Source organism: Ammodytes marinus (genome assembly GCF_949987685.1).
Source record: "Ammodytes marinus genome assembly, chromosome: 6".
In the NCBI taxonomy this organism is placed as follows: domain Eukaryota; kingdom Metazoa; phylum Chordata; class Actinopteri; order Uranoscopiformes; family Ammodytidae; genus Ammodytes; species Ammodytes marinus.
This window is the reverse complement of record NC_137235.1, coordinates 25,879,146-25,903,735: the sequence shown is the minus strand read 5'-3', so window position 1 is coordinate 25,903,735 and position 24,590 is coordinate 25,879,146. Positions and strand designations below refer to the sequence as shown.

The following is a 24,590-nucleotide window of genomic DNA, read 5'->3' as shown; positions in this document are numbered from 1 at the left end:
CAATATTCCCCACCCTGTGTAAGGAAGTGATCGTTATTTTTCCCACACAGCCAAAAACACCAACAGAAAACAGTCACACACCCTACAAGCGTGAACATGTATCTGCCAGTACATTATCCCTGCCATGGATACGTTGCATGACAAACTTTCTGAATGAAAAAAATCCAACACATTAACCTATAGTTCGTCTTGCATTCTTACATCAAAAGGCCATTGCATAACTGACGACTATGAAGATTGGGGAGACAGTCGTGTTACCCTCTAGCTCTTTCAAACACCACACAAGCTCTGCCTCCCCCTCAAACTATCTTACATCAAGATTGCAAACAATTTCTGCCCTTTACTGCTATAAAACGCAGTAAACTGCATAGCATTCTTATTGTACATGAACCCTACAATAACATTTATAACTTTACTGGTTTAACTCTTATCTGCGTTGCTCTTTAATCAACATAGCCACAGACTGTTAAAGCTGCAAATGATATATGTGTGGTTACATTCATTGGCTTTTCAAGGACTTATTTAAAAAAAAAAAACACACATTCCAACAGTCAAAATTTGTTTTGTGTCCAGTGTGAACATACCTTAACATTCTTGTTGTCATAATTGCAAAATAATTACAATGAACCCTTTTGCTATTTTTTTGTGTATTATTTTTATGTAATAAAAGAAACAGCGAAATCAATGAACCCCATTCAAAATATTAACATTTTTACAGTTTTATAATAGTAACATTCAGTCATATTAATTTTTAACACATCTTGTGGATATGTATGAAGTAGTCTGTTTGAATACACTTTGTCATATCCCATATTTGCTGTCAATGTTTTCCTTAACATGGCTTTAGTAAAAGATACACAATCTTCATATACTTGTTCTTGGGTGATCTAACAAGAGTGCACTTGTTAAATAAAGGAATTAGTAGTTGAACAAAAATTTAGGTTTTCATGTACAATGAATACATATTCACCAACCAACTGATCATCATCATACAGTTCCCCAAAGAAACTTGGTCACAAAGATTAGTTTGATATATTGGTAATCACACTTGTTTATGTCGATTAACCGCTCTCACAGCTGTGCATCAAAGATGAAGCTGAGGCCTGGAGACAATCAGTTTAGATGGCACTATGGCTGGTAGGAGGGTAAACAACCAGCCTGGCTCTGTTCAAAATGTGTTGTAAGTTTGCAATCCAGCACCCCTGAAACTCTTTATCAACACTTTGTTGAATCTGCACTATTAAAATTGAAAATATTTTTTTTAAATATCCAATCAAAGCTTTACGAGGTACATATAGCGACTTGCTCCAGGTGTTTTCTTAAAATGTAAAACTAACCTTTCAAAACAATTAATGGAAAAAAAGCTCAAACAGGACTGCAATTCACAATTGACATTTGTTTTGCCAATAAGTTGCATAAAAAAAAGGATCCCGTCGGTAAACAGTATTCTTAATAAGGCTCTAGATGTCTGAATCCTTTCATTTTATGAACATTATTAACATGCTTTTTCAGGTGGCCTGACTGTGTAAAGTGTTTGGGGCAGTGGGGGCAGGATTCTGGTTTCTCCCGTGTGGATATAATTGTGCCTTTTCAGGTTATTGTAGTCTAAAGCCCCTATCTCACTGGGCTGCGACTGTTTGCGACCAGTTGGGGACACAAAATTGCGTCAAAATATGCCAATTTGCGACAATTTTCACTTGCAGTCTCACTGAGTTGCTACTTACGACACGTTTGCGAATGTCCTTGCCGGGAGGTTGCATTTATGTCTCACGAACGTCTGGCGAGTGTCGCACGAACGGAATGTCAGTCTCATTTTTGTCTCAAAGCAGTCGCAATTTAGTTTCATATGTCGCCAAACACTCGCCAAACCCTCGCAAAGTTGTCTCACACTTCTCGCACTTTCTGACTCGCCGAGACTAAATTGAGAAGGGTTTGCGACGCGTGCGACACACCTGCGACAACTCTGAGACTATTTTGAGACTGATTTGTCGCACACTTCTTTTGAACATGTTCAAAATTCATGCGACAAGACTGCGCGGCTCTGCGACTCATGTGAGGAAATTGAGACCTCCGCGAACGTTTGGAGACAGTTTAGAGACTCCCTCGCGAATGCAGTCTCCAACTTGTCGCAAACAGTCGCAGCCCAGTGAGATAGGGGCTTAAGAAACCTTTTCCACAGTATGAGCACCAGTGTCTCTTCTCCCCATAATGCCACCGTAAATGCAGATTTAGATCTGCCCTTTTTGTGAATTTCCTTTCACAGAATATAAACTTTCCTTTGACAATAATCCCCACCCTAAGTGATCGTTCTTCTGCCCACATAGCCAAAAACACCATCAGAAACAGTCACACACCCTACAAGCGTGAACATGTATCTGCCAGTACATTATCTCTGCCATGGGTACGTTCCCTGACAAACTGTCTGAATAAAAAAAAATCCAACACATTAACCAGTTAGTCTTGCCTTCTCACATTATGAGGTGATCTTGTAACTGACAACTATGAAGATTGTGGAGACCGTTGTGCAACGCTTTAGCTCTTTCAAACAGCACACACGCTCTGCCTTCCTCAAATTATCTTACATCAAGATTGCAAATTATGTCTGCCCTTTACCGCTATTAAACACAGTAAACTGCATGGAATCCTTTGTGTACTTGTACCCTACAATAACATTTACTGGTCTACCTCTTATCTGCTTTGCACTTTATTCAACATAGCCACAGACTACTGAAGCTGCAAGTGACATCTATATGGTTACAATCATTGGCTTTTCAGGGACTCATTCCAAAAAACATTCCAATGGTCAAAATTTGTTTTGTGTCCAGTGTGAACATACCTTTATGTTCTTGTTGTCATAATTGCAAAATAATTACAATGAAACCTTTTGCTATTTTTTTACATCATTTAAAAGCAATGTAATAAAAGAAACAGCGATATCAATTGAACACCATTCAGAATATATATATTTTTTACAGTTTATTTATAATAGTAACAATTCAGTCATATTCATTTCTAACACATCTTGTGGATGTGTATGCAATAGTCTGTTTTGCCCTAACATCGCACATTATGAAGGTACTTGAGAGGCTGGTCTTGGTCCACCTGAGACCACAGGTGACCAGCTATCTGGACCCACTGCAGTTTGCATACTGCCCAAAGGTGGGGGTTGAGGACGCCATCATATACCTACTCCACAGAGCCCACTCTCACCTAGACAAGTCTGGTAGCACTGTAAGGATTATGTTTTTTGATTTTTCAAGTGCGTTTAACACCATACAGCCAGTACTGCTACGTGAGAAGCTGGAGCTGATGCAGGTAGACACTACAACAACATCATGGATCATGGATTACCTGACTGACAGACCACAGTTTGTGAGGCTGGGGAGGTCTATGTCTGAGCGGGCAGTCAGTGACATAGGAGCGCCGCAGGGGACTGTGCTGTCTCCTTTCCTCTTCACACTATACACCTCAGACTTCCAGTACAACTCTGAGGCTTGTCACTTGCAGAAGTTCTCAGACGACACTGCGGTTGTGGGGTGTATCAGTGGTGGAGAGGAGACAGAATACAGGCAGCTGGTGGATAACTTTGTTGCATGGAGTGGGAAGAACAACCTGGTTTTAAATGTCACAAAGACCAAGGAAATGGTGGTGGACTTTAGGAGGGCCAGTCCTGAGCTAAGCACCATCTCTATCCTTGGGGATAAGGTGCAGGTGGTGGAGTCCTATAAATACTTGGGGGTTCACATGAACAATAAACTGGACTGGAAGCAACGCACAGAGGCTGTCTACAAAAAGGGCCAGAGTAGACTCTACTTTTTGAGGAAGCTTAGGTCTTTTAATGTGTGTAACAAAATGTTGGCCATGTTTTATCAGTCTGTTGTGGCAAGTGCCATTTTCTTTGCGGCCATCTCCTGGGGCAGCGGCATCAGGGCTTGTGACTCTAAAAAGCTCAACAAGCTGATCAGGAGGGCTGGCTCTGTGCTGGGTACTGCTGTGGAGCCCCTGGAGGTGGTGATGGGGAGAAGGATGGTACAGAAGCTGCTGAACATTATGGACAATAACATGCATCCCTTACACAGTCTTGTGTGTAAACAGGAGTGTTTTTAGTGGGAGGCTACGGCGGCTAAGCTGCAAAAATAACAGATACAAAAACACTTTTTTACCTACTGCAATTGCACTTTATAATGACTCCCCTTTCAGTAAGGACAGAGGACATTTGAACTTTTAAACTTTAGCCTGCGCTGCATATTTTGCATTTTTTGCACATATATAATTGCACACTTGATTGCTTTTTCTTTTAGCATAATTTTTGTTTTTTATCATATCATATGCACTGGCAGAGCTAGTATTTGTGTACTGTTATATACGAGTAACAGCTACTTATGCACTTATGCACAGAGACTATCCATACCACTTTCTCATCTTGGCTATGTATGTATGCTCATGTTTGGGTGGGGATAGGCCTATATGTGCTGTGTTGTGTTCTGTGTATGCTGGCTGCTGTAGCATCTGAATTTCCCTGCTGGGATGAATAAAGTATATCTTATCTTATCTTATACACTTTGTCATATCCAATATTTGCTGTCAATGTTTTCCTTAAAATGGCTTTTAGTCAGAAATACACAATCTTCATATAGGGGAAGGTGGGGTGATTTGTGCAACTTTTTACTCAAAGTGATTTTAAAGTGAGGCCTTGACAGTTATGTCTCCAACTCAAATATGTACATATATTTCAGGATGTTGTGCATCCTTGGCAATAAAAACTTTGGATCTGGAATAAACTGTTTAAGAAATATAGCTTTCGGAAAAAAAGTTGTCTTGTCGCACAAATCACCCCACTACGTGGGGTGATTTGTGCGTCATTGTGTCACAATGACAAAGTCACCATCATCATCTTTCTGGCCATCTGAACTCTCATCAGTGGTGTCGTTAAGTGGAATTGAGATGTCACTCTCTCCTGAGCTACTGTAGACTATCACTTTCTTTTGGTGACCAGCGTATACAGCCATGCCACTGGCACAACTCTCAGAAATGTACTTTGCACTAGTTGCTCCGTGCTTGTGGAACCAACTGCCACCTGACAAATGTGATTCCCCCTACATTTCTGCCTTTAAATCAAGGCTCAAAACCCATATGTACACCCTGGTGTTTCCTCCCCATTAACCTCTGCACTACTTACTTACCTCTGCACTACTATCTGTGTTTATGTGGATGTATGGGCTTTACGTCTTTTATTTTGGTTATTGTTATTTTACCTTCATTGTTTACCTACTGAATGCACTATGTACAGCACTTTGGACAGTGCAAACTGTCATAAATGTGCTTTTATAAATACATTTTACTTACTTACTTACTTATAACTCACCCAGGCCCTTGCGCACAAATCACCCCATCCCCAGAATTTTGGATAATAGGCATGATGCAGCAATTTAGGGTTGACATTGTGCTAACTATATAGACTCAAAGTGTAGCATACCAAAGCACTAAAACGTGTCAAATGTTTTCAAACGTGTCTATAATTGTTCAGACACAATAATCAAAAAACCTTGATCATGGAAATTTTACTTTGAAAGGCAAAACACAGTTTTTTGAGCTTAAATGTGCTTATATCTTATTCCTTGTGTCTCCCTTCTTTACAGGATGAGTCAAATGGATGGCTCTTCTTAAATATGTGGTCACATTTCCAATTTCTTCCACGGTTTTCTAGAAACAAGGGGTTTTGCAACTTCCAAAATGCACAAATCACCCCACCTTCCCCTACTTGTTATTGGGTGATCTAACAAGAGTTCAATTGTTAATTAAATTAATTATTAGTTGAACAAAAATGTAGGTTTTCATTTACAAATAAATCTATTCACCAACCAACTGATCATCATCATACAGTGCCCTAAAGAAACTTGGTCACAAAGATTAGTTTGATATATTGGTAATCACACTTGTTTATGTCGATTAACCGCTCTCACAGCTGTGCATCAAAGATGAAGCTGAGGCCTGGAGACAATCAGTTTAGATGGCACTATGGCTGGTAGGAGGGTAAACAACCAGCCTGACTCTGTTCAAAATGTGTTGTAAGTTTGCAATCCAGCACCCCTGAAACTCTTTATCAACACTTTGTTGAATCTGCACTATTAAAATTGAAAATATTTTTTTTAAATATCCAATCAAAGCTTTACGAGGTACATATAGCGATTTGCTCCAGGTGTTTTCTTAAAATGTAAAACTAACCTTTCAAAACAATTAATGGAAAAAAAGCTCAAACAGGACTGCAATTATCAATTGACATTTGTTTTGCTAATAAGTTGCATAAAAAAAAGGATCCCGTCGGTAAACAGTATTCTTAATAAGGCTCTAGATGTCTGAATCCTTTCATTTTATGAACATTATTAACATGCTTTTTCAGGTGGCCTGACTGTGTAAAGTGTTTGGGGCAGTGGGGGCAGGATTCTGGTTTCTCCCCTGTGTGGATATAATTGTGCCTTTTCAGGTTATTGTAGTCTAAGAAACCTTTTCCACAGTATGAGCACCAGTGTCTCTTCTCCCCATAATGCCACCGTAAATGCAGATTTAGATCTGCCCTTTTTGTGAATTTCCTTTCACAGAATATAAACTTTCCTTTGACAATAATCCCCACCCTAAATGATCGTTCTTCTGCCCACACAGCCAAAAACACTAACAGAAACAGTCACACACCCTAAAAGCGTGACAATGTATCTGCCAGTACATTATCTCTGCCATGGGTACGTTCCCTGACAAACTGTCTGAATAAAAAAAAATCCAACACATTAACCAGTTAGTCTTGCCTTCTCACATTATGAGGTGATCTTGTAACTGACGACTATGAAGATTGTGGAGACTGTCGTGCAACGCTCTAGCTCTTTACCGCTATTAAACACGGTAAACTGCATGGAATCCTTTGTGTACTTGTACCCTACAATAACATTTACTGGTCTACCACTTATCTGCTTTGCACTTTACTCAACATTGCCACAGACTACTGAAGCTGCAAGTGACATCTGCATGGTTACAATCATTGGCTTTTCAGGGACTCATTCCAAAAAACACACACATTCCAATGGTCAAAATTTGTTTTGTGTCCAATGTGAACATACCTTTATGTTCTTGTTGTCATAATTGCAAAATAATTACAATGAAACCTTTTGCTATTTTTTTTACATCATTTAAATGCAATGTAATTAAAGAAACAGCGATATCAATGAACACCATTCAATATATATTTTTTACAGTTTATTTATAATAGTAACAATTCAGTCATATTCATTTCTAACACATCTTGTGGATGTGTATGCAATAGTCTGTTTGAATACACTTTGTCATATCCAATATTTGCTGTCAATGTTTTCCTTAAAATGGCTTTTAGTCAGAGATACACAATCTTCATATACTTGTTATTGGGTGATCTAACAAGAGTTCAATTGTTAATTAAATGAATTATTAGTTGAACAAAAATGTACGTTTTCATTTACAAAGAAATCTATTCACCAACCAACTGATTATCATCATACAGTGCCCTAAAGAAACTTGGTCACAAAGATTAGTTTGATATATTGGTAATCACACTTGTTTATGTCGATTAACCGCTCTCACAGCTGTGCATCAAAGATGAAGCTGAGGCCTGGAGACAATCAGTTTAGATGGCACTATGGCTGGTAGGAGGGTAAACAACCAGCCTGGCTCTGTTCAAAATGTGTAGTAAGTTTGCAATCCAGCACCCCTGAAACTCTCGAATCTGCACTATTAAAATTGAAAATTATTTTTTTAAATATCCAATCAAAGCTTTACCAGGTACATATAGCGACTTGCTCCAGGTGTTTTCTTAAAATGTAAAACTATCCTTTAAAAGCAATTAATCTAAATAAAGCACAAACAGGACTGCAATTATCAATTTGTTTTGCTAATAAGTTGCATAAAAGAAAAAAAAAATTATCCTGTCTGCAAACAGTATTCTGAAAAAAGATCTAGATCTCTGAATCATTACATTTTATGTACATTCTTAACATGCTTTTTCAGGTGGCCTGACTGTGTAAAGTGTTTGGGGCAGTAGGGGCAGGATTCTGGTTTCTCTCCTGTGTGGATATACTTGTGCCTTTTCAGGTTATTGTAGTCTAAGAATCCTTTTCCACAGTATGGGCACCAGTGTCTCTTCTCTCCATTATGCCATCTTATATGTGTATTTAGTTCCACTTTTCTTTTAAATTTCCTTTCACAGAGGTTGCAATGGAATGGTTTCTCCCCAGTGTGAATCCGTATGTGGGCTTCCACGTCTTGTTTTGTGAAGAATCCCTTGTTACAGATCTGGCAGATAAAAGGTTTAATCCTGCCATGTACCGTCTGGATATGTTTGGTGAGGCCAAAACGGTAGACAAAGCCCTTATCGCACTGTTGACAGATATGAATTCTACCATTGCGATGCACCCGTCCGTGCCGTCTTAGACTCTTGGAGTTCGGGAAGTGCTTCGCACAAATTGTGCAAGCGAAGGGTCGGCGCCCGGTGTGGAGATTAATATGGCTTTGCAGGGCAGAACTGCTGCTGAGGATGCGACCGCACTCCCCACACTGGTTTTTGAGCTCACGGCTATTTGGTGTTACAACGGATGGTGCTCCGTCGGGTAACCTCTCTCCGCCTGCCGGAGATGTTTCAATGGCTGTAAGTATCGGAGGAGTCCACACAGCTGTAGATATACATTTCCGTGAAGTCAGAGAGCTAATACTGGTCTCTGCTAACTGGCTTGTATTAGCAAAACTCTGAAATTTTGATTGCTTTGAACTGCCCATTGAAGCTTTTGTTTTGGCTGTTGTTGCATTAGCCAGCTTCGTTCCATTCTTCACCCTTGAAATATGTTTAGGACTGGTACCATCCTGACACAATCTGGGTTTCTTGGCAGGAGTGGATTCCTGAGTTATTCGAGGACTGACACCGTCTTTATCCAAGTTAGGCAACCTAACAACTGAGGAACCTCTCTTACTCTTATAATATTTAGAACTAGCGTCATCTCGATTTAAATTTATGCTACAGCTCTTAGGACTGAAGGAATTGGATTCCCCTATATACTGTTTGGCGCTAGGATGACCCTTTGATACATTGGCTGATATTTTAGGGCTGGAACCTTTTTTAACTAAACTTGATATCCTAGGACTAACGGAAGTAGTTTTAATCTTTTTAGGACTAGCAGTCTTCTTAAGTCTCACAGAAGTGGTTTTGGCATTGTTAGGGCTAGCACCATCTCTACATAAAGTAGTCCTCTGAGGGTGCACATTAGTGTTTTGGGTCTTTTTAGGATTAACATCATCTTTACTTGAGCTAGATCTCTTAAGACTCACAGAAGTAATTTCTGTCCTTTTAGAGCTAGCCCTTTCTTTACCAAAGCTAAATCTCCTAGGACTTACAGATGTTATTTTAGACCTTTTAGGGCTAGTCCTTTCTTTACTCGAGCTAGGACTTACATACGTTATTTTAGACCTTTTAGAGCTATCCCTTTCTTTACTCAAGCTAGATCTCCTAGGACTTACAGATGTTATCTCTGTCCTTTTAGGGCTAGCCCTTTCTTTACTCGAGCTAGATCTCCTAGGACTTACAGATGTTATCTCTGTCCTTTTAGGGCTAGCCCTTTCTTTACTCGAGCTAGGACTTACAGACGTTATTTTAGACCTTTTAGAGCTATCCCTTTCTTTACTCAAGCTAGATCTCCTAGGACTTACAGACGTTATCTCTGTCCTTTTAGAGCTTGCCCTTTCTTTACTCAAGCTAGGACTTACAGACGTTATTTTGGTGCTTTTAGAGCTATCCCTTTCTTTACTCGAGCTAGGATTTACAGACGGTATCTCTGTCCTTTTAGAGCTAGCCCTTTCTTTACTCAAGCTAGGACTTGCAGATGGTATCTTGGTGCTTTTAGAGCTAGCCCTTTCTTTACTCGAGCTAGGACTTACAGACGTTATTTTAGACCTTTTAGAGCTATCCCTTTCTTTACTCAAGCTAGAGCTCCTAGGACTTACAGACGTTATCTCTGTCCTTTTAGAGCTAGCCCTTTCTTTACTCGAGCTAGGACTTGCAGATGGTATCTTGGTGCTTTTAGAGCTAGCCTTTTCTTTACTCGAGCTAGGACTTAGAGACGTTATATTCCTTTGAATGCTAGGACTTCCTTGAGTTGAGCTAGAGCTCCTAGGACTGACAGAAGTAGATTTATTTTTTTTGGAACCCCTGTCTGATTGAGACATCCTGAGATTCACGGGTGTAGATTCAGACGTACCATTCAACCTCCTTGAACTGGCAGATGTGGTTTCACCAAGAGTCAGTTTGGATGTAACACCATTTGTACATAGTCCTGATGTACTTGGACTAATCAGAGTGGGTTGAATTGTTGTCTCTTTCAGAGATGTAATATCTTCTGATTCCACTTGGCTTTTTGGGCTGTCCAGAATAGGTTCACCAGTTGTCTTTTCATTTGGGCTGTCCTCCTCTGACCTATGTTTTTTAGGGCTTTCAGTGAGAGTCTCCATTTCTTTGTGGGGTTCTTTATTTTGTACAGTTCTCCTAGCTTGCAAATGGGCTTTGAGGTGACTTCGGAGTTGGGCCACAAGGACGTTTTTTTGTAACCTTTTCTTGTCACTGGTACTGGGCCCTTCACAAGAAGCTCTGGCATCTACAGAGTCATTAGAGGAGACCTATAACAAATGAAAGGAGGAAAATACATTTATCAAAAAATAGATGCAGACCATTTAAATACTCAGCAGGGGTTTTAGTTAAATATTAATAAAAAAACATTTGCATATACATTATATAATCAATGCGATTAACAACTCTTCTTATATAACCTACAGATATGACATTTCAGATGCTGGGGTGTGCTTTCATACTATTACAGGCAGCCCTAATGTGTAGTGACAACTGCAAATATAAGTAGATCCCCCATGGAAATATTACAGACTGAGAAGTATTTCAGATCAAATTACCTTTTTTGGGTCCTGCACTACAGGTGTCACGTTCAGCTGCGCCAGGAACTGTGTTTTAGTCATCTGTGAAGGAGGTTCCAAAGTTTCCTTGGCTGTGATGGAGGTAAGATGTATGACAGAAGCTCTTTTTGTCTCTTCTATACGTGAGCCATTAGGGAATGCACAATCTTGCACAGAAATGCTTAAAGGTTCTTCATCCACGTTAGAAGTAGGTCCACTAGCCATTCCAGATACAGTTGAGGGCTTAGTGGTGTTGGGGGCTGTTGTCAGTTTCTCAAAAACTGGTGCTGACACCGTGGATGGTTTAGATGGTTTCATGCACCCACCGTCAGGTAACTTTTCCAAAACAGTGACGTCCTCAGAGGGTAACGATGCCTTTTTTTCAGTATGATTTGAATTTGTATTTACAGAAATAGCAACAGAAGTTTCATCTACATTGGAACCCATATCAGCGGTTTTCCTAGACATCTCAGATGGCTGTGTAGATATGACAACAGGTAAGGGGTTTTCTTGTGTCGCACCTCCTTTCAAAATTGATTGAGTTTCAGAAGGTTTATATATTGAGAGTCCTGAGACTGACACTGATTCTTTGGTGGATATTTGAAATGGGAGCCTGGTTAATCTGACCACAGCAGATAGTGGTACTACTTGAAACACAGAGGTTGAAACTATCCCAAGTGAAACGGTTAAACTGGAACGGGCTTTTGAGGGTTCATTTGTCTCAACAACTTCTTTTTCTCTGTGAGAATCCGGGGAAAAGCTTAATTCCTGTGATGAAGAAATTAATTTTGAAGATGACACCTTACCAGGAGAGGCTGACCTAGAAGACTCCTGCCTTGTTGTCTGAACAATGGTTGGGGACTGATCCCAATTTTCAGACGGTTCCATGGCCATGTCATCTAAGGTGGTTTGAGAATCTGCACAAAAGCTTAATTCTTGTGACGAAGAAATTAATTGTGACGATGACAACTTAACAGCAGAGACTGACTGAGTAGTCTTCTGCTTTGTTGTCAGAACAATGGCTGGGGACGGATTTTTCCTTTGTGCCACCGCCGATAACCGTCTTGAAATTATGACTGCTATTTTCGGGGGTGGAAGAGTCCCTGACTGTGTGACATTTGGGTTGGCGGTCAGCTGTGTATTGACAGCAGGTAGCGTTTTCTGCGACTTAACTTGTATGCATTTAGCTGTAGAAGGGGAATTTTTCTGTGCAGCAACAACGGTTGACAAAGCAGTAGGAAGCTTAGGTGGAGACATTGCAGCAGTTTTATGAGGAATTAATGAGGATACTGATGTCACCTCTACATTATGAGGTACTGTATTACCCTGTTTACTGGGTGCAACTGATGGTATCAGAGAATGGGGAGGCTGCTGCTTAAGTGAATGCACACTTGTTTGAGTGTTAGCAGTTGATGAGGGCTTTACAGATATCTTGCTATTGCATAGAGTGACTGTATGATGATCTTTTGGGATGACAATTTTAATGTGGGCCAGAGATTGATTTATGGGAGTGACATCGCTAGGCTTAGTAGTGACACCAAGTTCCTCTTTTGTCAATTGTTCTGTTGTGGACAGCTCTGATACAGGTACATTGCCTGACGCTTCATGAATTTCAAGAGGAAGCAGTGTTGTCTGTGGCTCTGCTGGGACTGGGTCAACAGTTTTCAAAGTACCCACACTGGAGGCACACTGGGTTTGGTGTGCTGCTGAAATTCTTTGTGGAGAAGACAATGTATTTTCACCTGTTGATCGATTCATGGCTTCAAACATCAGCATTGCATCTTGAAGTGTTACTGAGGTGTAGCGTTTTCTTGGCGTAACTGACTCATCTGTGGGAGTTTTTAGGATTTCAGTCTCAGAGGAAACTAAAGTGGATCCATCCTTAATTGTCCCTTCTTTGACTTCCTTGGACAACTGTTGAGATTTAGAAGTAGTTTTCTTTTCAGTAGATGTTCTACTCAAAGATGCTACTGTAAAAGCCAGAGGAACAACCTTCCTACTAACATGTTTTACAGCAGGGTTTGCTCTATTGTGGCCTGACATAGTGATAACAGATAAAGACTCTTTAGGCTCAATTGGAGATGCTTGTGGAGAATTGAAAGAAGTGATATTCATAGCATCAGCAGCGGATGACACCTCAACACCTTCCATTCTTTTCATTGGGGAATTGTTCAGATGAGAAGATGATGAATGCATTATTTGTTTCACTGGCTGTTGTTGATGCATTACTTCCTTTGGTGGTCTTCCTCTTCTCCTTGGTACTGACAAGTCAGGCTGAGAACAAGCCTCTGTAGATTTCACATCTGTGGATTGAGCCTTAATTGTCACTTCTTTGACTTCCTTGGACAACTCTTGAGATTTAGAAGTATTTTTCTTTTCAGTAGATGTTCTACTCAAATATGCTCCTGTAACAGCCAGTGGAACAACCTTACTACTAACATGTTCTACAGCAGGGTTTGCGCTATTGTGGCCTGACATAGTGATAACAGATAAAGACTCTTTAGGCTCAATTGGAGATGCTTGTGAAGAATTGAAAGAAGTGATATTTACAGTATCATCAGCGGATGACACCTCAACACATTCCACTTGTTTCATTGGGGAGTTCTTAAGATGAGAAGATGGTGAATGGATTATTTGTTTCACTGGCTGTTGTTGATGCATTACTTTCTTTGGTGGTCTTCCTCTTCTCCTTGGTACTGACAAGTCAGGCTGAGAACAAGCCTCTGTAGATTTCACATCTGTGGATTGAGCCTTAACTGTCCCTTCTTTGACTTCCTTGGACAACTGTTCAGATTTAGAAGTAGTTTTCTTTTCAGTAGATGTTCTACTCAAAGATGCTACTGTAAAAGCCAGAGGAACAACCTTACTACTAACATGTTTTACAGCAGGGTTTGCTCCATTGTGGCCTGACATAGTGATAACAGATAAAGACTCTTTAGGCTCAATTGGAGATGCTTGTGGAGAATTGAAAGAAGTGATATTCACAGTATCATCAGCGGATGACACCTCAACACCTTCCACTCTTTTCATTGGGGAATTGTTAAGATGAGAAGATGATGAATGCATTATTTGTTTCACTGGCTGTTGTTGATGCATTACTTCCTTTGGTGGTCTTCCTCTTCTCCTTGGTACTGACAAGTCAGGCTGAGAACAAGCCTCTGTAGATTTCACATCTGTGGATTGAGCCTTAACTGTCCCTTCTTTCACTTCCTTGGACAACTGTTCAGATTTAGAAGTAGTTTTCTTTTCAGTAGATGTTCTACTCAAAGATGATACTGTAAAAGCCAGAGGAACAACCTTGTGGCCTGACATAGTGATAACAGATAAAGACTCTTTAGGCTCAATTGGAGATGCTTGTGGAGAATTGAAAGAAGTGATATTCACAGTATCATCAGCGGATGACACCTCAACACCTTCCACTCTTTTCATTGGGGAATTGTTAAGATGAGAAGATGGTGAATGGATTATTTGTTTCACTGGCTGTTGTTGATGCATTACTTCCTTTGGTGGTCTTCCTCTTCTCCTTGGTACTGACAAGTCAGGCTGAGAACAAGCCTCTGTAGATTTCACATCTGTGGATTGAGCCTTAACTGTCCCTTCTTTGACTTCCTTGGACAACTGTTCAGATTTAGAAGTAGTTTTCTTTTCAGTAGATGTTCTACTCAAAGATGATACTGTAAAAGCCAGAGGAACAACCTTACTACTAACATGTTTTACAGCAGGGTTTGCGCTATTGTGGCCTGACATAGTGATAACAGATAAAGACTCTTTAGGCTCAATTGGAGATGCTTGTGGAGAATTGAAAGAAGTGATATTCACAGTATCAGCAGTAGATGACACCTCAACACCTTCCATTATTTTCAAAGGGGAATTGTTAAGATGAGAAGATGGTGAATGGATTATTTGTTTCACTGGCTGTTGTTGATGCATTACTTTCTTTGGTGGTCTTCCTCTTCTCCTTCGTACTGACAAGTCAAGCTGAGAGCTAGCCTCTGTAGATTTCACCTCTGCACTTTTTTGCATATGGACATCAGTTTGTCTGATTACTGACATATTGCCCTCCGTCTGACATTGTTGAGGAACCACTGATGGCTGCTCTTTTTCAAGGAGAGTAACCCCTGATTGTGGAGGAGCAGGCATTACTTTGTGTTTTTCAGATTTTAAGAGCTCTCTTTGTGTCCCAATTTTTGATTTCCTTTGACCAACTTCAGAATTGTCTTCAATTTGGTCTGTAATGGCAGTGAATGAGTTGGCCTGTGAATGCGTAACTTTAGGTGATTGGTACTTGGCTCCTTGTAAACTGCTGTCCACTCCCAAACAGGATAGTTTCAGGGCCACTCTGTTCTCTTCATCTCTTTGAGGCAGGGGCATTTCTTTATTGAGAGAAGTGACAAAGGAAACATGAGAAAAAAGGTGAGAATGGTATTGGTAAACCTTTTGAAAGCTTTATTATATCTTAGAAATTAAGGATTTAACAGGGAAAAAAGTCAGTTTTTAATTTATTTCTCACCTGCTTTATCATTCAAGACTTGCCCAAGAACCATATTGGGCTCAATTTCCTCTTGTGTCAAGACAGATTGCTGTGAAGAATCATAAGCATCCAGGAGAGGAGTTAAAAAAACATTCAATTTCAAGACGTGAATGTGAAAAACCATGTTTGCTGCTAAGATACTCACGCACCTCCTGTTTGACAAGTATACATGGCATTTGATAATTCTCTTTTGCTTTGGTCACATAGTTATGCTCCTGCAAAGTGTACCACATGCCTTCAGAACCACATTTCTGCTCTTGGCTTTTCAATGATGAGTGCCTCAATGGCTGACATTGCTCCACCAGCATTGTGCGGAACGGAACAAGATCTGTTAACAAACACACACAAAATAAGTCAACTGGTTATGTCTAAGTAAAGATGCTGGAAATACAACATCAGTAGGACCAATATAGTTGATAATGGGAAAAATGTCAATAGATGCGTTCCAAGTCCATTTAATATGTGCCCCAATATGTTCTGCTTGCGCCCCTAAAGATATTTAGGGGCGTGAGTGCAACTAGTAAAACAGGTTAGAGTGGAGCCATGGTATTGATCTTTGAAAGGGTGTACTTGCATTATTATGCCATTATCATAATATTAGTTGAAAATGGTCTCAAAGCGGCAATATTATTGCTTATCACAATCATTTCTGGGACAATTAATCACCCAGCAAAATGTGTTATCGTAACAGGCCTACTAAAGTGAGATTCCGATAAGATACTCATTTGCAAAAGTATCGATACCAATAGAGCCGTCTTCATCTCCAGTTTGTTTTTCTCGCCTCCTTCAGTTGACATAACTACACACAGGACCTCAGCAGACAGACAGGCACACAGCCCTCCCCTCACCTGCTGCGGCTAACCTCATCACAACAGCAACAGTTATCTGGTGTAGCCAGCAAAAAACCTAACATGAAAGACCTACTCCCTGGTCTTTTTGAAAACATGCGAGTGGTCAGTTAAGGTCCTGTTTGGATTAAAGAGTGATCATAAATGTTAATCTGGCCTGCAGCACACCTGAATGTTAAACGTTTACCGATTAGCAATTAGCGGATAGCCACGTTAGCCGCTACATGCTAACACGCTAGCTAATGATAAAACGACTAACATTAATGTGGGAGTTTGGCAGCAAAAAGAATCAATCTTGCCCGCCTGAAACGGAAATAGACGGTGTTAATTTAACAGGATAACCAGACTGTATAATATATAAAGAGAATAACGCAATTATGTTGGTATGGAAAGAGTTATGTTTCTTCTTTTATGATTTTATTAGCAGAATGCAAACAACTTTAAGGTGCCTGCCGCCACCTACTGTACAGGAGTGTAAAGCACAGAAAATAAACATTAATAACCTACTATAAAAGGACTACAACTTTTACAGTCTGAACACAGCGGCGCGCTGCTGCTATACAAATCATTTGCATATCAATTTAGGTTTAAAAGAAAAAAAAAAAAAAAGTTTGCTTCATTCAGAGCCTGTCATATCCGCACGTCGCCCACACTCCCAACAGGTGGACACTTGCGCAGCTTACCACTAGGAATATCTGTTGAAAGTTCTACAGCTCAGGATTTTAAGCTATGAATTGATGAACTTGCATCAATGAAAAAGATGTCAGTTTTCTAAAGGGCTTTAAATAGGCTAATCTATGTGGCTAAATAGCATGCTCATATTGATGTTTGATTTTGTCAAGTAGAGCTGCAAAGTAACCGACGAATCGATCATTAAAATAATCGCCAACTATTTTGATAATCGATTAATAGTTTCAAGTCATTTAATAAAACAAATCCAAATTCTCCGATTTCAGCTTCTCAAATGTGAATATTTTCTGGTTTCTTTAACCCATTGATGACGGCTGCTGCGCTATGCCACATTGTATCTCCTGCCTGATGCTGCGTCGCGCAGCATTGTTACTTTATCTAATTTTCATGGCGTGCGCAACATAGAATGCACCGTCATTGGTTCAAATACACATGAGGTGGGTTTTGTTGATTTTTTAAGACCACGTGACCACCCAAAAAATGTGTGGTTTGCCGAAAATCACGGCAATCAAAAAATTAATAAATAAATAATAAAAAAAATACGCCAGCTGTGTCGGCGATAGTGTATTACAGAACAGTTAGTGGCGTTCGGATCGCAGAATCAAGGTCTACTATAGGCAACTGACGAAACTCACACAACACATTGCATCTATTTATTAACAATATTTATGAATTAAGGCTATATTTTGCTGCTCCAACTGAAATTCAGCCCAGCCAGGCGATAGTTAAGTTTCAGTTTCGTTTTCATCTCCGTGGTATACAGCCGTTTGGACCAGCTGATCGGCTCCCGACAGCAGGAGTCAGTCAGTCTGCGTTGCGTTGTTGCAGCCCTAGTGGCTTTGCATTTCATTACCAATGTAAACGTCATAAATAATTTACACCGGTGCTGGGTCATGATTCCTAAAAAAATCATATTCCTTAATAGCTCTTTCTCAATGAACCTGAATGTTGTCTTCACAGAAAAAAAAATACATTTCCACTAAATTTATTCTAGAAAAGGCGCAGATCATCGGTGGATCCACCAGAATGCAGGAAATTAAGTGTTAAGTTCAAAATGATCTGGGTGCCCCCATCTATAATTTGTAGGGCCCGGCCGATTTTCGCATATTTCGGAATTATCGGCATCGGCCGTTTTTTTTTAAAGCAATCATGTGTGAAATGTATTGCTGCCCTGGAGGTAGCCTAATTAAATAGCATAAATGCTATATCCTATTTACAGCAGCAGCAGCAGCAGGTGTGTTGTAATACATTGGATTAATTTACACTCGACAGTTCCCCCTGCAACCAATAGCAGAGGCATTGGTTGCAGGGGGAACTGGTCATCGCTTGACAGTTAATAATAATAATAATAATAATAATAATAATAATTGATAGAATTTATATGGTGCTTTTTTGGAGGTCATTCAAAGACACTTTACATCATAGAGAATCATACACGTAGAAAAAGAAAACAAAATACAAAAACAATTTAAATAAGGTTTAAGTAGAGTCAGGTGTCATTATGCTTCCTTAAAGAGGTGAGTTTTGAGTTGACTTTTGAATGAGTTTATTGAGTCTGAGATGCTGATGTTTGGGGGGAGGGAGTTCCAGAGGGTTGGGTGCAAGTTCCTGTACATATTTTCAACAGTAAAAAGGTATATATATATATATATATATATATATATATATATTTTTTTTTTTTTTTTTTTCTCTCAAAATTAGGGCTCAAAATAATTTTTTTCCAATATATATTTTGGGGATTTTTATTATTTTTTAATCGGCCAATTTAATCGTAATCATAATTTTTCTCTGAAAATAATCGGCATCGGTACTCCAAAATCAATATCGGTCGGGCCCTAATAATTTGTACCCCCAAATGTTGACACAAAACCTATATGCCCTCTACGCAGGTTGTTTTACAATATATTCATAGTAGGTATGTTGTTTTTACTTTTTGGATTAAAAAGAAAGCATGTCGGTAAACTACCCATGCGTTCCGAATCGCATACTTTCTACTATATAGTATGTAGAAAAAAGATTTAGGATGTCCCGATTCTTGTGGCCAGATTTAGGATGGTTAGAAGTACCTGGATGTCCTACTTCATCCGGCCAAGATTGTTAAGTGTTGAAAACAGCATCCTATTTGGGCGATTCTGACCCACAATCCGGTGTGCACGTGAAGTGACGTCACATCGACGAAGCCTCCATATGAAAACAACGGGGACGCGACGGATATAAAAACAAGATCAAGGCGCAATGTTATGATGAAATAAAAGAGTAAAAGTATGTCCCAATAGTATGCCTACTGCATCATAACTAGATTATTTTTATCGTCGGAGGTAGTATGTAGAATAGAAAAAAGGAAGAGTATGCGATTCGGAACGCAGGGTACATGTCTGGCCCTTAGTGTGATTATCATATCACAGAATGGTCCTTTGTGAAAATGAGTTTGACACCCTTGATCTAGGGCTGGGCGATAAATTGAAATTCAATTTCGATTACAATTTTGGCTTCCCTCGATCATGAAAACAAGATAATCGTAATAACACGATCACTGTGTCGCTCGCCGTGTCTTGTGTGGTAAATGCATGAATGCAGCAAACTCTTCTGTGTGTGCTCCGCTCTGCCCCGCCCCCGCACTTTCGCTTTCAGCAATTGCAGTGCAATGGTTTATTCAGTATAAAGTTATAGTACTCGCCCAAGACCGATGTTAAATCGAAAAACAAAACCCTTGCACGAGCAAAGCAGCGATTGCCAGTTGAAACTCCGTGATGGTGGGTAACGGTGTCATTCACAGTGACACCTTGCCAGTGTGAGCTTCCGTACAGAAAAGCCATGTGGCTTTACGGTAAAATGAGCCGGGGATGTCCTGCCCGTTAACGTTGTTGATGTGGAAGGCTTCTGCGATCGGATTGCATTTCTTGAGCCTGGATACACAGAGCCATGTCACTAAACTGACAGCTCGACTAGAGAAATATACAGTGAGCCGCCTCCCTCCGTTAGTTTCAGTCGACAGCCGAAAAATTACAATAACCATCATGGACATCATTTAAATAAACAGGGTTTTTCCTGCATAGAGAACATTTTGGCGCCCGCCAAAGCGGATTTATCCAGCGCCAAAGGAAAATCAGGAGCGCCAAAATTATAAAGATTGAGAATAAATATAGCTATTTAAAACCTTTCCAAATTAAGCCCAATTTAAGTCATCCTTCTTGAGGGGTTGGGCAATAACTTGAATTTCATTTTCGATTACGGCTTCCCTCAATCATACAACAAAATAATCGTTATTAAACTATCATTGTTCCGCACGCCGGGGCATGCAGGCTGTTAAATGCAGCGAACCCTTTCAGCCGAGCGGTGCGCTCGCTCGGCCCCTCCCTCACTTGGTAATTTAGCTATCGGTAGGGCTGTCGCGATGAAGGAATACCCCGTGCGGTGAGTCAGGGTGGGTAAACAGTGCGGTATGCGATATAATTGCTCCACCCCTTTTTTAGACCTAATTATAGGTAAGACGGGGGTTTTTCCCCTGGAAATAGGTCATAAAAAGTCGGGTCGTCTTGTATTCGGGGTCTAGTATTCGTCGTCCCGTTACTAGAGCGACCATTCAGCTTAATAATAATAATAATAATGATAATAGGCTATATTTACTTTTACTGTGGCAGTAAGGAGAGATCAGATTGCCAACTGCACTTTTCCTTTTACGCACACGTAATGTTTAGATTTCATCTTTTACATCAAAGCCCTAATGATAATAAGAATAAGAGGCTTTATTTAAACGCTGTCCATGCAGTCGTTGTGATTGTAACTTTATCGGCTGTAAACTGAAACTAACGGAGATCGCGGAAGCCTTCCAAACGACAACTGTAACGTGCCCCGGTTATCATTTCAGCCTTAAACCACGGCGTTGATAGCTTTTGTTTCAGCACTAGGCTATGTGATTAACTATGAGCATTAAATAAATGTTGCGTCTCAGACGCCGAGGACAGCAGCGAGGATGACCGAACCAGAGCATAGAGAGATGACAGCGAGAGTGATCACAGCGGAGCAGAGGAATAAAGTCTGTAGTAAACACAGAGTTCGGTCTATTTGCACTACTGTTCATTTGCAATAAAGGAAAGTGTTTTATTAAATGTTCGTATATGATTTTAATAAATTAAATACATTTCCTTTTAAAAACAAGATCTGGCCTTCAAATCTTTTTTCCAAATATGAGTTTTGAAAAACGGGGGTTCGTCACCTTTTATAACAGGTCCATGGACGTCACGTGCCTTGACATACGCGACCGCGCACGCAAGAGAGAAAGGTACACGACCTGATCTGCACCTCTAAACATCCCGACCAATTTGTTTATTCACTTTAAGTCGAATCATAGTGGTCTATGACCAAGCAATCACTGAATAAAAAACACAGGAAGTTTAAAGCTCTTTGACTCCTGCCACCACAACTGTCAACACTACAATGCAACTGCCTATCCACCCTGCTCCTTGACATAGATAAATCATGCCCTTACATTTAATGCTATCAAAAGACGTTCCCTATCAACACCATTTACAACGGGTTATTTTTATTTTGACATATTTATTTTATTCAATTATTAAAAATATGTTTCACTTATTTAGCCTATTTCTATTCTCCCTGTTTTCAGTTCAATTAGGCCTTAGTTTAAAGTCCAAAGTCATGGTGTTATTGGAAAAAACCTTGTTAAAAGTTAAATAAATGCATAATGTTCTTAAAACAATGATTAACTGTCTTTAATAATCGTGATAACACAATGTGATTACTCAATCCTGATTATTTCTTTCTTCTTGCAATTTCCTTGGTTTAGATCAATTAGAAACAATTAAAGTATTAAATAGGTAGGCCTAGTCATTATTAGTATTTTGACTTCATATCTACAGGTTGTTTATTGTGATTTCATAAGCGTCAGTGAGCTCCATGGTTACGCAGTGTTTGACAGGCTGAATGAAATGCTCTTGAGCTGGACAGAAACTCCCCTCTCCCAACCCCACACCCTCTTAAAATACATAAACCGTTTGCCTTTACTGTTGCACATAGTCGCGACTCCAAAAAAAAATTGGTCGCGTACTGACCCCCCAAAGGCCCATTCTGAGCCAGGAAAAACCCTGTCATGAACAGCCTACTTTTAAAGTTTGTACTTGAAACAATGGATGTAAAAAAAGAAAGAAGATGAAAAGCCAATTTAAAATGTATGCATGGGAATCGTTTAAGAATGTATTTAATAGTTTGTGAGAAGATATATATTCAGTAATTTCGACAAAGTGATTTTAACAAGCATTGTCCAGAATTGCTGACTCTTAAGTGACTTCTCTCTGGGTCATTCCCAACGTTCCCAAGATGTGTATGCCAACAAATGGGACGTTTAACTAATATCATATTCCAGTAGAACAAAAATGTGAATAAAGGTTTGTGGATAAAATACAGTTGGTACGTAAACACCACTGACTTGATATTCATGATACATTCATTATCTGTTAAATCCACCGGATTGATTAATCTGTTTACCACAAGAGTGAGTAAATCCCCCTCCCCCTTACTGAGGCTGGTGGTTAGCTGAGATAGCATAGTATGGTTTCCCTCCTACATGAGAAACCATGCTTTAGCTTTAGCAGACTCAGCTAGGCTATGCTACAGTTACATAGACATAAAAGGAGCTGCAGCATGTCTCCCTAACACAACGAATACACATATAATATCGGATAAAACTTCACAAAGTATGGTCAGACAACTATTCCATAGCTTAATGAGGAATACAGGCCTTACAACTCACCGCATTGAACCGCTCTGTTACGTTGCTCGGTGGCGTGGCTTTGGCCTGGACGGGGCTCACTTTCTCTGGCGTGAGCAGCCTCTTGTCTCCTCGCGTTCTCAAACTGACTACATCTTGTTTTGAGGTCTTCGTTCTCCTTCTTGATGTTGGATATTTCTGCCTTCAACTCGTCGACCATAGTTTCGAAAAGTTTTCTGGTCTCTGCGACGGCACCCTTGAGCATACCCTCCATGACGGAGGAGTATTTCGTCTGAAAATCGTCCGCAGACATCTTTGGTTGTCGATGTTTCGTTATTAATCCACTTCAGTTTAGATTCACTGTAGCGTGATTGAGTACATGGCGTAAGGAGCTGGTTTAACATGGATCCTGGAAACAGAGGACCTCGCTTTTGTGTGACGCACTAGGTCGGATATCATTGAACGGCGCGAAGTTAGTTTTAAGTTGGATGTTATTATCACCACCTACTGGGTGGCGGGTGGCACATTGCGTTAAAGGTGCATTACCGCCACCTACTGCATTGGAGTGTGTGGCCTACCTATAAACAAGACAATAAAAAAAGAATAATAATCTGTATAAATATAATAAGTTATATTCGTTCCGTTAATTCAGTCCCTCTTAAAAATTCTAATACGATTTTTAATTTCCCCTGTTACCTCTTTCAGATATAGGCTATAGCTCTCCCATCCCTTATCCCAAGTTTTTCCTTAGCTTTTCCCTGTTCTCTGCATACCTCACGCAATCGCAAATTACATGTTCAACTGTTTCTGCTTCCACATTACAAACTTCATAATCCTGGTAGTTGCTTACCTGGAGCAGTAGATTAACATACATGAACAAATACATAAGTTTATTTTCACTAAGACAATAATAAACTAAACTAAATTCAGACTTGCATTAAAGTATTGTATTATGTGATAATGCATTCTCCATGCTGCATCGAATTTGACTTGTTCATCAGCGACATCCCTGACATCAATAACATACTGTGTAATTGACACAAACAAATGTTTTTCATACACCTTCATGCATTAAGTATTTTTGAAAATAATGTGGAACAGTCATTTTCGGGCAGACATTTTGAAAGTTCACCCACAAAGAAGGAATGGTTTGCAGCCTCGGCTTCAAATCCCATCTACACTTGTCATTCCTTGCATTGGTAACATTTCATGTGCTAACTTTTGGGAAAATTACAATAGGTTGTTCATGTTTTTAACATTACATCAGGTGAAAAATATATTTAACATTTAGGAACGTGTACTGGTAGAGCTCATGCACTTAAATTATAATAATTATAGGTTGATTGGTCCGACATGAACTGTGTGAGAGTTCCACCCTGTTATATTAGGGACATATACATAAGTATTGCAAAGGGTTAAAAATGTAAATATTCAACAATGGTTAGCTTTTTTTACATCATATGTGTCCCTTATTTTATCATAAGTTATTTTCTTAGAATAATAATGAAATTATTACATAATTGTCACATTACTGCACCCAATGCTCCCAAAATGGGAAATAATTACAGACATTTTCACAAATAAACATATGCATGTTGTTGATGATCCTTATCAAATCTGCAAACTAATATAAAAACATGCAAAACATCTAACATAGTTGTTTCGTTATTTAAAAATAAAAGTGACTAACAGGGTGGAAAGAAGCTCAACAGTATGGGAATCACCCTAACAGATTTAGGCTTAAATCCTAACAGGGAGGAATTTAACAGGGTGGAAAATAGCCATTGATCTGTAAGGCAGCTAATTTGGTTAGCTAGCTATCCACTCA

General features: G+C 39.7%; 1 protein-coding gene across 1 annotated transcript; it reads right to left on the bottom strand.

The window, feature by feature from the left end:
* Positions 1–13,847: 13,847 nt before the first annotated feature.
* On the bottom strand, positions 13,848–23,112 carry LOC307251498 (uncharacterized protein; the record flags this gene model as incomplete). The annotated part of the gene is made up of 5 exons (XM_080028865.1): positions 22,805–23,112; positions 15,649–15,827; positions 15,479–15,548; positions 14,068–15,341; positions 13,848–13,874 (listed from the first exon to the last, which is right to left on the bottom strand). Exons 1-5 carry the CDS (start codon positions 23,073–23,075, stop codon positions 13,848–13,850), a joined length of 1,821 nt encoding a protein of 606 aa, XP_079884991.1. The 5' UTR covers positions 23,076–23,112.
* Between the last annotated feature and the right edge of the window lie 1,478 nt (positions 23,113–24,590).